A 15,616-nucleotide genomic window follows, 5' to 3' on the forward strand; every position below is an offset into this window, starting at 1 on the left:
CAGCATTATTGCCTTGAGAACCTAATGAAGCGTATGAAAAGACAAAAGCGATGAAACTGAAAGATGAACTCCCCAGGTCAGTAGATGCCCAATATGCTACTGGAGAAAAACAGAGAAATAGCTCCAGAAGGAATGAAGAGGCTGAGCCAGTGTGGAAAGAATCCCCAGGTGTGGGTGTGACTGGGGGTGAAAGTAAAGTCCAATGCTGTAAAGAACAATATTGCATAGGAACCTGGCATAACAGGTCCATAAATCAAGGCAAATTAGAAGTGGTCGAATAGGAGATGACAAGAGTGAACATCAACATTTTAGCAATCAGTGAACTAAAATGGACTGGAATGGGTGAATTTAACTCAGATGACCATTATATCCACTACTGTGGGCAGGAATCCCTTAGAAGAAATGCAGTAGCCATCATAGTCAACAAAAGCATTTGAAATGCAGTACTTGGGTGCATTCTCAAAAACGACAGAATGATCTCTGTTCGTTTCCAAGGCAAATCATTCAATATCACGGTAATCCAAGTCTATGTCCCAACTAGTAACGCTGAAGAAGCTGAAGTTGAACCGTCCTATGAAGACCTACATGACCTTCTAGAACTAACACCCCAAAAAGATTTTCTTTTCATCATAGGGGACTGGAATGCAAAAGTAGGAAGTCAAGAAACACCTGGAGTAACAAGAAAGTTTTGCCTTGCAGTACAAAAGGAAGCAGGGCAAAGGCTAACAGTTTTTCCAAGAGAATGCACTGGTCATAGTAAACACCCTTTTCCAACAACACAAGAGAAGACTCTACACATGGACATCACCAGATGGTCAACACCGAAATCAGACTGATTATATTCTGTGCAGCCAAAGAAGGAGAAGCTCTGTACAGTCAGCAAAAACAAGACCGGGAGCTGACTGTGGCTCAGCTCATGAACTCCTTATTGCCAAATTCAGACTTAAATTGAATAAAGTAGGGAAAACCACTAGACCATTCAGGTATGACCTAAATCAAATCCCTTATAATTATACAGTGGAAGCAACAGACAGATTCCAAGGTATCAGATCTGATAGACAGAATGCCTGAAGTACAACAGATGGAGGTTTGTGACATTCTACAGAAGGCAGTGATCAAAAACATCCCCAAGAAAAAGAAATGCAAAAAGGCAAAATGGTTGTCTGAGGAGGCCTTACAAAGAGCTGAGAAAAGAGAAGCAAAAAGAAAAGGATAAAAAGAAAGATATACCCACCTGAATGCAGAGTTCCAAGGAATAGTAAGGAGAGATAAGAAAGCTTTCTTCAGTGATCGATGTTAAAAAAAAAGAAAGAAAGAAGAAAGGAAAACAACAGACTGGGAAAGACTAGAGATCTCTTCAAGAAAATTAGAGATACCAAGGGAACATTTCATGTAAAGATGGTCACAATAAAGGACAGAAAAGATATGGATCTAACAGAAGCAGAACATATTGAAAAAAGGTGGCAAGAATACACAGAACTATACAAAAGGGATCTTAATGACCCAGATAACCACAATGGTGTGATCACTCACCTAGAGCCAGACATCCTGTAATGCGAAGTCAAGCAGGCTGTAAGATGCATCACTATAAACAAAGCTAGTGGAGGTGATAGAATTCCAGTTGAGCTACTTCAAATCCTAAAAGATGATGCTGTTAAAGTATGCACTTAATATGCCAGCAAATTTGGAAAACTCAGCAGTGGCCACAGGGCTGGAAAAGTTTTCATTCCAATCCCAAAAAAAGGCAATGCCAGAGAATGTTCAAACTACTTCACAATTGCACTCATCTCATCTGAGCATCTGTCTGCAATGTGGGAGACCCAGGTTTGATCCCTGGGTCAGGAAGATCCCTGGAGAAGGAAATGGCAACCCACTCCAGTATCCTTGCCTGGAGAATCCCATGGATGGAGGAGCCTGGTAGGTTACAGTCCACGGGGTTGCAAAGAGTCAGACACAACTGAGCGACTTCACTTTCATACACTAGCAAAGTAATGCTCAAAATTCTCCAAGCCAGGCTTCAACAGTACATGAATCATGAACTTCCAGATGTTCAAGCAGGATTTAGAAGAGGCAGAAGAACCAGAGATCAAATTGCCAACATCTGTTTCTTTTGGATCAAAGAAAAAGTAAGAGAATTCCAGAGAAACATCTACTTCTGCTTCATGGACTATGCTAAAGCCTCTGCCTCTGTGGATCACAGCAAGCTGTGGAAAATTCTTCAAGAGATGAGAATACCAGACCACGTTACCTGTCTCCTAAGAAACATGCATGCAGGTCAAGAAGCAACAGTTAGAACTGGACACAGAACAATGGACTGGTTCTAACTGGGAAAGAATTACATTAAGGCTGTGTATTATCACTCTGCTTATTTAAATCACATGCAGAGTACATTATATGAAATGCAGGGCTAGATGAAGCACAAGCTGAAATCAAGACTGCCAGGAGAAATAATAATAAACTCAGATATGCAGAAAGCAAAGAAGAACTAAAGAGCCTCTTGATGAAAGTGTAGGAGGAGAGTGAAAAAGCTGGCTCAAAACTCAACATTCAAAAAACCAGGATTATGGCATCTGGTCCCATCACTTCATGGCAAACAGATGGGGAAGCAACGGAAACAGTGACAGACTTTATTTTGGGGGGCTCCAAAATCACTGCAGATAGTGATCACAGCCATGAAATTAAAAGATGCTTGCTTCTTGGATGAAAAGCTATGACTGACCTAGACAGCATATTAAAAAGCGGAGACATTACTTTGATGACAAAGGTACATATAGTCAAAGCTATGGTTTTTCCACTAGTCATGTATGGATGTGAGAGTTGGACCATAAAGAAAGCTGAGCGCTGAAGAATTGATGCTTTTGAACCGTGGTGTTGGAGAAGACTCTTGAGAGTCCCTTGGACAGCAAGGAAATCAAATCAGTCAATCCTAAAGGAAATCAGTACTGAATATTCGTTGGAAGGACAGGTGCTGAAGCTGAAGCTCCAGTACTTTGGCGAAGAACTGACTCCTTGGAAAAGACCCTGATGCTGGGAAAGATTGAAGGCAGGAGAAGAAGGGGACGACAGAGGATGAGATGGTTGGATGGCACCAACTCAATGGACATGAGTTTGAGTAGGCTCCGGGTGTTGGTGATGAACAGGGAGACCTGGCGTGCTGCAGTCCATGGGGTCACAATGAGTCAGACAGGACTGAGTGACTAAGTTTATCTTTTATCTTTTACTTTAATCTCTATCAGTAGGACCAGCAAAAAAAAAAAAAAAAAATGGTACAGCCTCCACAACGCTGATGGGATATGACTTATAAACACATTCAGCATGCACAGGTCCTTTCCCAAAGCTGCTTTACACCCCCTGAGAAGCCTCCAAATCTGAGCTCATTCCAGGAGGGACCAGGTCAGGTCAGCTGGGCTCTTAGTCAGCACCTCAGTCTCCTGTGAGCCTGGTGTCCCAATAATGGGCCCAGATTCCAATCATCAGTTATTTGCTGACAATATGTCATAAGCATGGATTCAAGTCCTCTGCTCCTCCCGGGAAGTCTGCCTTCTGTCCTCCACTCGACTACTGTGAATCTCAGATTCTTTCTCCCTCAAATTAGGGTAACAGCCTCCTCTCAAGGTTGTTATAATTATGAGACAAGGTGGAGGAAGCCGAGCCCACAACACAGAGCTGGTCAGCACTTGAACACTGTGCTCAACTAACAACAGGGTGGGTGGGGTTTGGCCTGCAGTCTTCCACTTAGTGACTGCTGTCATTGTGCCAGGAGCTCCTAACCTTTAAACCAAATCCTAATAATCACATCATATTCTCATGTTTGGGCTTCTCTGGTGGCTCAGTGGAAAAGAAACCTCCAGGTTTGATTCCTGGATTAGGAAGATACCCTGGAGGAGGACATGGCAACCCACTCCAGTATTCTTGCCTAGAGAATTCCCACAGACAGAGGAGCCTGGCAGGCTACAATTCATAGGGTTGAAAAGAGTCAAACATAGCAACTAAACAGCGGCAATATTCTCAAGTTTTAGGACAAGCAATCACAAAAATTAATAAATTGGAAAACGCAACTATTTCTGATAACATAATTTCAAAGGAGAGGCCAAAGGAGCCCTAATCTAACAAATGAATGAATTGCTGTGTTTCAATTAGGTAACAGTTAAATTATGAGCTTCCTAGGCAGAAAAGGTATATACCGACTCCCTAAATTGTTAAAAATTCCATTGTGTTCTAATTATCCATTTAATCCCTTGAATACCAATGTACAATTAACACTACAAATAATCAAGGTTAAAAATAAAATTAATGCAAGTGTGACCTAGTTATAATTAAACTAATTACACAGATATGTAGCATAATAAGGGTCTTACAGACCATTATAAGGATGTAAATTTATTCTTCCTTTCAAGATCAGCTATTTGAATTTCATTTTCCAATTACTTGACAAATGACAGAATGGGATTATTAAGGAGAGACTCAGTCTTGCAGGGCTGAAAAAATAAACCACATACTTCTGTTTTCTTTTGAAATTCTGATCCTTTTGGCCATATATACTTAGTAACTGAGCACACATGCACCTATTGTTCAAATAAGCAGTAATATTGTTCTCTTTGGGTCTTCCCTAGTGGCGCCATGGTAAAATATTCACCTGCCATGGCAGGAGACTCAGGTTCAATTCCTATGTCAGGAAGATCCCCTGGAGAAGGAACTGGCAACCCACTCCAGCATTCTTGCCTGGAGAATCGCCACGGACAGAGAAGCCTGGTGTACTGCAATCCATGGGGTCACAGAGAGTCGGACACAGCTAAGCAACTGAGCACACATGCACTTGCAAATAGAGCAACTGGAGGGGAAAAGGCACCTCAGAATCAGCAAAAGCACCTTCTACTTGCATGACTGCATAGGAAAATGAGCAACATACCCGCTGAGAGCCTCGGGTGCACAGGGCTTGGTTCCCTTTCAGGGTAATAACTAGGATCTACAGCCCTACCTCCACAGACCTCACTCACTCACTCAGCTGATCAATTCTTTCTATTCTCTGTTCTTGAACATAATTAGTTCCAAATACTGACTTTTTAATCAATTGTCACAGACTCACCAAAGTTTAATACAGCCTCTGTCCACAGACAGCAATGATTATAACAGTTAAGAGCCCATACAAATTAACTATAACATAAAACAAAACTTAAATTAAAAACAAAACAAACAAGAGCCAACAGATAACAGAACAATTAGACATATAGTCTTTGGAGTAAGACAGATATGATTTCAGGTCTCCAACTGACCTCACAGAAGCCAAGAATGGGAACATTCCTTGCATGAGGAGTACACACAAGCTGCTGGACATCAGACCTCTATGAATCTCTGACATCTAAGAACATCATTCCTAGTACAAGGATAAGGAAACCAGACTGGAGGAATGGGGAGATGCAGGAAAAATGCCATCTTAAGAAGTGAAAGGGATGCTGAATTTTGTCAAAGGCTTTTTCTGCATCTATTGAAATAATCATATGGTTTTTATCTTTCAGTTTGTTAATGTGGTGTATTACATTGATTGATTTGCAGATATAAAGAATCCTTGCATTCCTGGGATAAAGCCCACTTGGTCATGATGTATGATCTTTTTAATATGTTGTAGGATTCTGTTTGCCAGAATTTTGTTAAGGATTTTTGCATCTATGTTCATCAGTGATATTGGCCTGTAGTTTTCTTTTTTTGTGGCATCTTTGTCTGGTTTTGGAATTAGGGTGATGGTGGCCTCATAGAATGAGTTTGGAAGTTTACCTTCTTCTGCAATTTTCTGGAAGAGTTTGAGTAAGATAGGTGCTAGCTCTTCTCTAAATATTTGGTAAGAAACAAAAAACCTATACATAGAAAACTATAAAACACTAATGAAAGAAATCAAAGAGGACACAAACAGATAGAGAAATATACCATGTTCATGGATTAGAAGGATCAATATTGTGAAAATGAGTATACTAAACAAAGCAATCTATAGATTCAATGCAATCCCTATCAAGCTACAAACAGTATTCTTCACAGAACTAAAACAAATAATTTCACAATTTGTATGGAAATACAAAAAACCTTGAATAGCCAAAGCAATCTTGAGAAAGAAGAATGGAACTGGAGAAATCAACCTGCCTGACTTCAGACTCTACTACAAATCCACAGTCATCAAGACAGTATGGTACTGGCACAAAGACAGAAATATGGATCAATGGAACAGAACAGAAAGCCCAGAGATAAATCCACGTACCTATGGACCCCTTATCTTCGACAAAGCAGGCAAGAATATACAATGGAAAAAAAGACAACCTCTTTAAAAAGTGGTGCTGGGAAAACTGGTCAACCACTTGTAAAAGAATGAAACTAGAACACTCTCTAACACCATACACAAAAATAAACTCAAAATGGATTAAAGATCTAAACGTAAGACCAGAAACTATAAAACTCCTAAGGAAGAACATAGGCAATACACTCTCCGACATAAATCACAGCAGGATCCTCTATGACCCACCTCCCAGAATATTGGAAACAAAAGCAAAAATAAACAAATGGGACCTAATGAAACTTAAAAGCTTTTGCACAACAAAGGAAACTATAAGCAAGCTGAAAAGATAGCCTTCAGATTGGGAGAAAATAATAGCAAATGAAGAAACAGACAAAGGACTAATCTCAAAAATATATAAGCAGCTCCTGCAGCTCAATTCCAGAAAAATAAATGACCCAATCAAAAAATGGGCCAAAGATCTAAACAGACATTTCTCCAAAGAAGACATACAGATGGCTAACAAACACATAAAAAGATGCTCAACATCACTCATTATCAGAGAAATGCAAATCAAAACCTCAATGAGGTACCATTACACGCCAGTCAGAATGGCTGCTATCCAAAAGTCTACAAGCAATAAATGCTGGAGAGGGTGTGGAGAAAAGGGAACCCTCTTACACACTGTTGGTGGGAATGCAAACTAGCATAGCCGCTATGGAGAACAGTGTGAAGATTTCTTAAAAAACTGGAAAGAGAACTGCCATATGACCCAGCAATCCCACTTCTGGGCATATACACCGAGGAAACCAGATCTGAAAGAGACACGTGCACCCCAATGTTCATCACAACACTGTTTATAATAGCCAGGACATGGAAGCAACCTAGATGCCCATCTGCAGACGAATGGATAAGGAAGCTCTGGTACATATACACAATGGAATATTACTCAGCCATTAAAAAGAATTCATTTGAATCAGTTCTAATGAGATGGATGAAACTGGAGCCCATTATACACAGTGAAGTAAGCCAGAAAGATAAAGACCAATACAGTATACTAATGCATATACATGGAATTTAAAAAGATGGTAACAATAACCCTATATGCAAAACAGAAAAAGAGACACAGATGTACAGAACAGACTTTTAGACTCTGTGGGAGAAGGCGAGGGTGGGATGTTCAGAGGGAACGGCATTGAAACAAGTATACTATCAAGGGTGAAACAGATCTCCAGCCCAAGTTGGATGCATGAGACAGGTGCTCAGGGCTGGTGCACTGGGAAGACCCAGAGGGATGGGATGGAGAGGGAGGCGGGAGCGGGGATCAGGATGGAGAACACATGTAAATCCACGGCTGATTCATGTCAATGTATGGCAAAAACCACTACAATATTTAAAGTAATTCGCTTCCAATGAATAAAAATAAATGGGAAAAAAAAGAAGTGAAAGGGATAATGAAGCACAAGTAATTGTCTGATATATTCTAAATCTATCAGAATAAAATTAGAATAATAAAACCAAATACAAACAAGCAAACAACACCTAATTTTTTACCTCTCAGGGTGATTGTAATCAACTGATTATCTTGAAAACTGAATAGATAGAAAGGAAAAACAAAAGCAAGCATTTAACTGTCCTTTTTTATGTGAAATATACCCCTGGATACTGAAATAAAACATAGGAACAGGAACTCCTTATAAAATTATTCCAGTTAGTAAATGAAAACAAAATGATGAGTTAATACATAACCATTTTGCAATCTTCAATGAATTAATGCATTAACCTTAGCATTAGGCATCAAAAAAGGGGGAAAGACCAAATATTATACGTTTCCTGATTAAAAATCAAAAAATTAAAATAGTACTGCCTGCTTACTTGTGCCAAAGGACAGACCCAAAGACTGATTATAACTCTGGATCCAGCAGCAACTTGTAAGAAACAGGACAGAGCATCACCTCAGGCCACATCAGGTGTACACAATTTTGTGATCCACAGGCAGCTCCCTCTGAGTCCAACCGCACAGAATCAAAGGTAGATTAGAAAGGAAAGAAAGAAAGGAAGAGGGGGACCTGAAAACTGAGGTTCTGAAAACTCCTATGAGATCTTTACAAATGAGCAAGTCTAAGCGCTCATGTCCAGGGCAATCTCAGATGATAAAGCCACACAGGATCCTCTGCAGAGAGGGGATGTGGCTGGAACAGGGCAGGCAGACTGGCTTCTGGGTTACCTGCCAAAGTTCTGGGTCGTGGTTAGAGTCTTGGTGATAAAAGTTTGCCTTGTAATAATATACTAATTTACATTTTAAAAAATATAATTGGAGTTACCTCTGAAGGGGAACAATGACTGGATAGGGATTTAAGGGGAACAGTCCTGTGAAGATGGGACTATCAGACCATCTCACCTGTGTCCTGAGAAGCCTGCATACAGGTCAAGGAGTAAAAGTCAGAACCAAACATGGAACAACGGACTGGTTCAAAATTGGGAACAAAGTATGTCAAGGCTGTATATTGTCACACTGCTTGTTTGCAGAGTACATCATGGGAAATGCCGGACTGGATGAAGCACAAGCGGGAATCGAGATTTCTGGGAGAAATATCAATAACCTCAGATACGCAGATGACACCACACTTATGGCAGAAGGCAAAGAGGAACTAAAGAGCCTCTTGATGAAAGTGAAAGAGAAGAGTGAAAAACTCAACATTCCAAAAATGAAGATCACAGATCTGGTCCCATCACTTCATGGCAAATAGATGGAGAAACGATGGAAACACTGAGATACTTTATTTTCTTGGGCTCCAAAATCACTGCAGATGGTGACTGCAGCCATGAAATTAAAAGATGCTTGCTCCATGGAAGAAAAGCTAAGATAAACCTAGCCAGCATTATTAAAAAGCAGAGACATTACTTTGCCAACAAAGATCCATATAGTCAAAGCTATAGTTTTCCTAGTAGTCATACATGGATGTGAGAGTTGGACCGTAAAGAAGGCTGAGCACTGAAGAATTGATGCTTTTGAACTGTGGTGTTGGAGAAGACTCTTGAGTCCCTTAGACTGCAAGGAGATCAAACCAGTCAACCCTAAAGGAAATCAGTCCTGAATATTCATTGGAAGCTGAAGATCCAATACTTTGGCCACCTGATGCAAAGAGCCAACTCTTTAGAAAAGACCCTGATGCTGGGAAAGATTGAATGCAGGAGGAGAAGGAGATGACAGAGGAAGAGGTGGTTGAATGACATCACCAACTCAATGGACATGAGTTTGAGCAGGCTCCGGGAGTTGGTGATGGACAGGGAAGCCTGGCGTGCTGCAGTATGGGGTTGCAAAGAGTGGGACATGACTGATCGACTGAACAAAAGTCCTGAATTGTTTCTTGAGAGAGACACAGATTACAAAAGTATTTCACCTTGTAAAAATTCATCGAAATGTTCTTTTCTATAACTTCAATTAAAAATTTTTAAAGACATTTAAAAAATATATTAAACCAAGAAACACAAGATTTTGAGATAGTAGAAATATTCTTCTAAGTACATTTTAGAAAGATGAAATCAAAATTATATATATTATGTACAGAGCAATGATGGCAATAATATCACCTATGAAATTTTTAGGGTTAAAATAAAGCTGTACAAAGAAACATATCTATAGACTTGGTTTGGTAATTTACATAAAGAAAAAGATTTTACAATTCATTCAAATTATGCTAGAAATAAAACAACAAAACTAAACTGAGAAAAGTAAGATAGAAAGGCTGATAAAAAGGACAAAATTTAACCTAGAGATTGTCACAGAGAGTGAAGTCAGACAGAGAAGTGTCACATGACATCCCTTAATGTGGAATCTAGAGAGAAAAGATACAAATGAACTTATCTACAAAACAGGCTCAGAGACTTAGAGAGTGAATTTAGGATTGCTGGGGGAATGGAGGGAAAGGACAGCTGGGGAGTCTGGGAGCGACGTGTACACACTGCTATGTTTACAATGGATAACCAGCAAGGACCTACTGTATAGCACAAGGAGCCCAGCGCGATGCTACGTGCCAGCCTGGATGGGAGGAGAGTTGGGGGGAAATCAGTACATGAATATGTACGGCTGAGTAACTCTGCTGTGCACCTAAACTACCACAGCATTATTAACCAGCTATGCTCCAATACAAAATAAAAAGCTTAAAAATAAAGTAAAATTTTAAAAACAAGATTTTTTTAGAAGGTGTTAATTAGAAAAACTGGTGTGTGTTTTTCTCGGCTGACGCAAAATAAAATGGAAGATCTATTTTTTAAATACTGATTTTAAACTTGGGTAAAATAAACTGATCTGTGCCTTTGTTAAAAAATGACAAAACTGAATAAATTTGGAAACTGAAAAACATTTGAATTACTAGGTAAATTCAATCTTTCATTCTTTTTAAAGTAAAATAGTCATAGTCTGGAAAGTACAAAGATAATTTAATAGAAAAAAAATCACAAGTAAACAGGTACACAGAGAGTAAAAATACAAATATTAAGATGATAATAGTTATAACTCCATGCAGGTACTTAAAATTTTAAATTAAGTAAACAGGTTACAAAACAGAAATAGAGTCATAGATGTACAAAAAATGTATGGTTACCAAACGGGAAGGTGGGAGAAGGATAAATTGGGAAATCAGGATTGATATACGCATACTACTATAGATAAAACGGCTAACTAATAAGGACGTACTGTATAGCACAGGGAACTCTACTCAACACTCTGTAACGCGCTCTACGTAGAAGCAGCGTATAACAAATGGTGAATATACATGTAACTGAGTCAACCTGCTGCATACCTGAAACTAGTACTACTCTGTAAATCAATGACACTTCAATAAAAACTGATCTCAAAAAATAAATAAAGTAAATAGGTTCATTAGAAGAGAGAAATATTTTGTTGTCAAAATAACAAAAAAACAGAAGTAACTTAGCAGTAGGGCTTCCACGGTGGCTCAGCAGTAAATAAGCTGCCTGCCAATGCAGGAGACGCAGGTTCCATCCCTGGGGGTTGGGGAGATCCCCTGGAAGAGGAAATGGCAACCCACTCCAGTATTCTTGCCCGAGAAACCCTATGGACAGAGGAGCCCAGTCCCAGGGGTCGCAGGGTCAGACATGACTGAATGACCAAAAGATAACAAATTAATAGTACATATTTAACATCAGATTTTTTTAACAAAACAACTAGTTTTGTTATGAATCATTAAGTTTAAATGATATATGAAATTTAACAAATAAGAAAATATTTAAATTCCTGACAAAATAGAGTGTGCTGCAGAAATAAAAGGACAGATTGATAATCGACAACCTTTTATTTGTGACATAAATATGTCACAGGGATGAAATGTTCAGTGTGGAGAATATAATCAATAATAACATAATAACTTTGCGTGGTGACAGATGGTAACTAGATCACCCTGGCGATATTGCTATAATGTATGGAAATAGCTAATCACTGTGCTGCATACCAGGAGCTAGCACAGTGCTATAGGTCAACTATACTTCAGATGACAAACTTGTGGAAAGAGGGGTGAGATCTGGGTCACCAGAGGCAGGAATGGGGGGAAGGGGAATCTGATGCAGGCAGCCAAAAGGTACAAACGTGCAGTTAGAAGATAAATAAGTATTAGGGATGTAAATGTACAACAGGGTGAATACAATTAGCACTGCTGTCTGTTACACGTGACGGTGGTTAAGAGAACACAGCTTAAGAATTCTCATCGCACAGAAAACATAATTTTCTCTCTTTCTTTTATTTTATATCTATATGAGATGATCAATGATCACTAAATCTGTGATAATAATTTCATGATATATGTAAGCCATCCCATGATATATGTACACCATTATGCTGTACTCCTTAAATTTACACAGGTTTATAAAATGATACTGTATGTCCATTAATATCCCATTAAAGTTGGAAGAAAAAAATAGAGGAAGGAAAAAATAAAAAGAAACACTATTATTAGGTGAGTAAGAGACACTACCATTGAACATTGCTTGGATGGTTTTAGGGAAAGCAAAAAGGAAATAGGAATCAGAAGCATTACTATAGGAGAAACGGAAGATTTTCATGAATTACTAGGATAAATATTGTATTCTGGATGGAATAAAATACTTTTTTAAAGGAATTAGATTTATTTCAATGAATGGAAAATATAGAAGGCTTGCAGAAAAGACCAACATTCACATACCAGTTCTTTTCAAGTTAATCTATTAATATAAATGCAATATAAAGTCAACTAAAACTCCAGTGAGAATTGTGAAAACAGCTTTACATTTTTTCTCTACATTGAAAAAAATAACTTATATGCAAAACAGAAATACATCCACAGACATAAGAAACTAATGGTTACCAAAGGGTAAGGGTGGGAGTGGGGGATAAATTAGGAGTTTGGGATTGACATATATACTACTGTATAGGTGGCTCAGTGGGTAAAGAATCTGCCTGCAATGCAGGAGACACAGGAGACACGGGTTCAATCCCTGGGTCAGGAAGATCCCCTGGAGAAGGAAATCACAACCTACTCCAGCATTCTTGCCTGGAGAATTCCATGGACAGAGGAGCGTGGTAGGCTACAGTCCACAGGATCACACAGAATCTGACACAATTAACACTTTCCACTTTCAAGAGATGAATTACCTCCTGATGAAGACAAATTCATTGCAGATCTAAAACAGATATGCAAGGATTCTACAGAGAAAAGTGCAAAGCAAGTAAACGATGCTTTTTAAATGACCTGAATGAATGGCTCTGTACCAGAGTTAAAGATAAAGACAAACTAATCATAGAGATGTAAATCTCTTCAAAGTATAAAATAAATTTGACTCCATTCCAATCAAGATTCAAACACTGTGACACTTTTATACAACTTACCAAAGTGATTCTAAAAATAATAACTCATAAAGGTACCAAAGTAGTCCAGATTATTCTGGAAATGAAAAACTAGGATGACAGTCAGGTGGGACCAACTCACCAGCATACATCTGAAGCAGAAGAAGGTAAAGTGAGTCCCAGCTTAGCTGAGAGCTCGGTGCAAAGAAGAAGACAGACAAAAGACATGGCTGTGAAAATAGCCTCAGACAAACTGGAACTCAAATCATGGATTGGATAAGAAATCAGATTATATTTCCACTACACCATATATTCAAACATAGACTCCATGCAAATTAGAAACATGAATGTAGAAAAGAAGCTTCTGAAAAGAAAATAGTTTTATCATCGTAGAAAGAGAATTTTCTGAGACTCAAAAAGGAAGAAATAACAAAGGAAAAAAAGAACAAACTGTCTTATCAAACCTGTGAATGTCTATACACAAATTTTTAAAACAAAATTAAAATACAAGGAACCACTAACAGGTAATACTTGAAACATACAAAGCATGTTGAAGATATTGAATATGTGAATATATTGCCAGATGAATATATTAAAAACTCTTACCTAATGAGTAAAAAAGACAACCTTATAAAAAAGAACCATAGTCATGACAGGCTATTGGCAGAAAGAAACCCTAGGCAACAGATAAATGTGGGGAAAGCACTCTGTCAAGTTCATGAGTAATTAAAGAAATGTAAATTAATCTAACAATGAAACTGCCTGCCCACCAGGCTTGTGAAAAATTAAAACTTTTAATAACAATTGCAGAAGAGGATTATGAAATGTTCATGGAGTAAGTGTAAATGAAGTCTACACAATGATCTTTATAATCGTGTCTGATTTTAAAATATGCTTCTCTCCACAAATTTAATCATCTACACTTGACATACATACACATATGCAGATAACTGATAAAATTAGATACATACACATAGACACCTATGTATGTTTAAACTAAACACGCAGGAGACATACAAATATTAACACTGGATTTTAGGATTAGAGGAAAAATTTCTGTCCTCCTGGTGCCTGACACATCATAGATGGATGATAACTGTTTGTCAATGCAAAAAAAATTAGCTAATTAATGAGTTCACTTCAGTTCAGTTCAATCGCTCAGTCGTGTCTGACTATTTGTGACCCCATGAATCGCAGCACGCCAGGCCTCCCTGTCCATCACAAACTCCCAGAGCTTACTCAAACTCATGCCCATCGAGACTATTAATGAGTACTTATTATATTTTTGAAAATTTTTCCATGACTTTATTTGAACCTATATATAAAAATCTCAGGTAAATTATTTCCAAGTCTATTAAGAGATAACTCTAGGATTCCTGGTAGACAGGCTATGAAACTGAGAGCTTGGTGGCTGTTTATATAATGACCCTCAGAGAACGTAGCACAAAGCCTGTCGATTTCTTTATGTCAGTTCAGTGACAAGTTTCTGAAACCTATTATCAAGTTACAATTAATTCACTCTAGCAGGAAAAGCAGAAAGATATATGCGGGGACCTATCACACAGCATTGATAATCAGAAGGGCAGGGTCCAGGGTGGGAGTGGGGAACAGCTACAGGATTACTAGGACACAAATGCATGGCACACAGATGGGGCAGATGGAAAATTGCTGAACTGCCAGAAAGACTAAGTCTGGGGGCAAAACACATGAAAACTACCCGCCCCTTCCAGCCCCTAAACTGCAGTGAGCGCGTCTGAAGCTCTACCCAATCAATGGCAAAGCAGAAGAACCAGCCCCTGGCTGCTCCCAGCCACCTGGGTTCCACGGGGCAGAGCAGCCAGCATTACCGCCGGAAGGGGGTGGCCCTGGGCTGCTTTCACCACCCTCTGACCAGAAACATCAAGTCCGTTTCATTCCCTTTTGGAGGCTTTTTTCCCCCTCTTGCGAGCAGTGGTCACTGGAAATAAATTTGGAAGGCAATGACCTCCTCTGACTTTAGAACACAGGATGGGCAGGGAGGCTGGGGTTCTCTGGACTTGATGATCATCTCTACAGGCAGTAAAGCGATGGAATCTGGACTTTACCCCATGGGAGTCCTGACGACGGCGTGTCCCGAGCTTGGACGCAGGTCCCCGGTCAGCATTTTGAAAGTGGTGGTTTTCCCAGCTCCATTCACCCCGAGAAGCCCAAAGCACTGAAGGCAGAAAAGAAACAGACCATAAAATCAAAACTGTATTAGAAACGGCACTTGCTTTCAGCCAACTCTGTGCTACTTTTGGTTTGTATTATTTGAAGCCTTTTACAATCATAAAATAAGTGTATAAAGCACTTTATAGCTCACACAGTACTTCTGAAATCACTGTGACATTTGAGCGGTATAATTTCAGCATTAATTCACTGACAATATATTCACGTCTGGAAAATGAAAGAGGATGACAAGTAAGTGCAATTACCACAAATTATGCTGAATCCTGTCTGATAAGACAGGGGCCCACATCACAGGTTCCTGTGTCCCT

At 39.1% G+C, this 15,616-nt stretch overlaps 1 protein-coding gene across 2 annotated transcripts in view; it reads right to left on the reverse strand.

Moving 5' to 3' along the window:
• The window catches only part of ABCA13 (ATP binding cassette subfamily A member 13), a 379,106-nt gene that overhangs the window by 80,089 nt on the left and 283,401 nt on the right, over positions 1-15,616 (reverse strand). For both annotated transcript variants that reach the window (XM_043873351.1, XM_043873352.1), the window contains one exon: positions 15,185-15,294. In XM_043873351.1, coding sequence (XP_043729286.1) covers positions 15,185-15,294 — 110 coding nt within the window. The remainder of the gene's footprint in view (positions 1-15,184; positions 15,295-15,616) is intronic.

Source organism: Cervus elaphus, chromosome 18, assembly GCF_910594005.1.
Source record: "Cervus elaphus chromosome 18, mCerEla1.1, whole genome shotgun sequence".
Classification (NCBI taxonomy): Eukaryota; Metazoa; Chordata; class Mammalia; order Artiodactyla; family Cervidae; genus Cervus; species Cervus elaphus.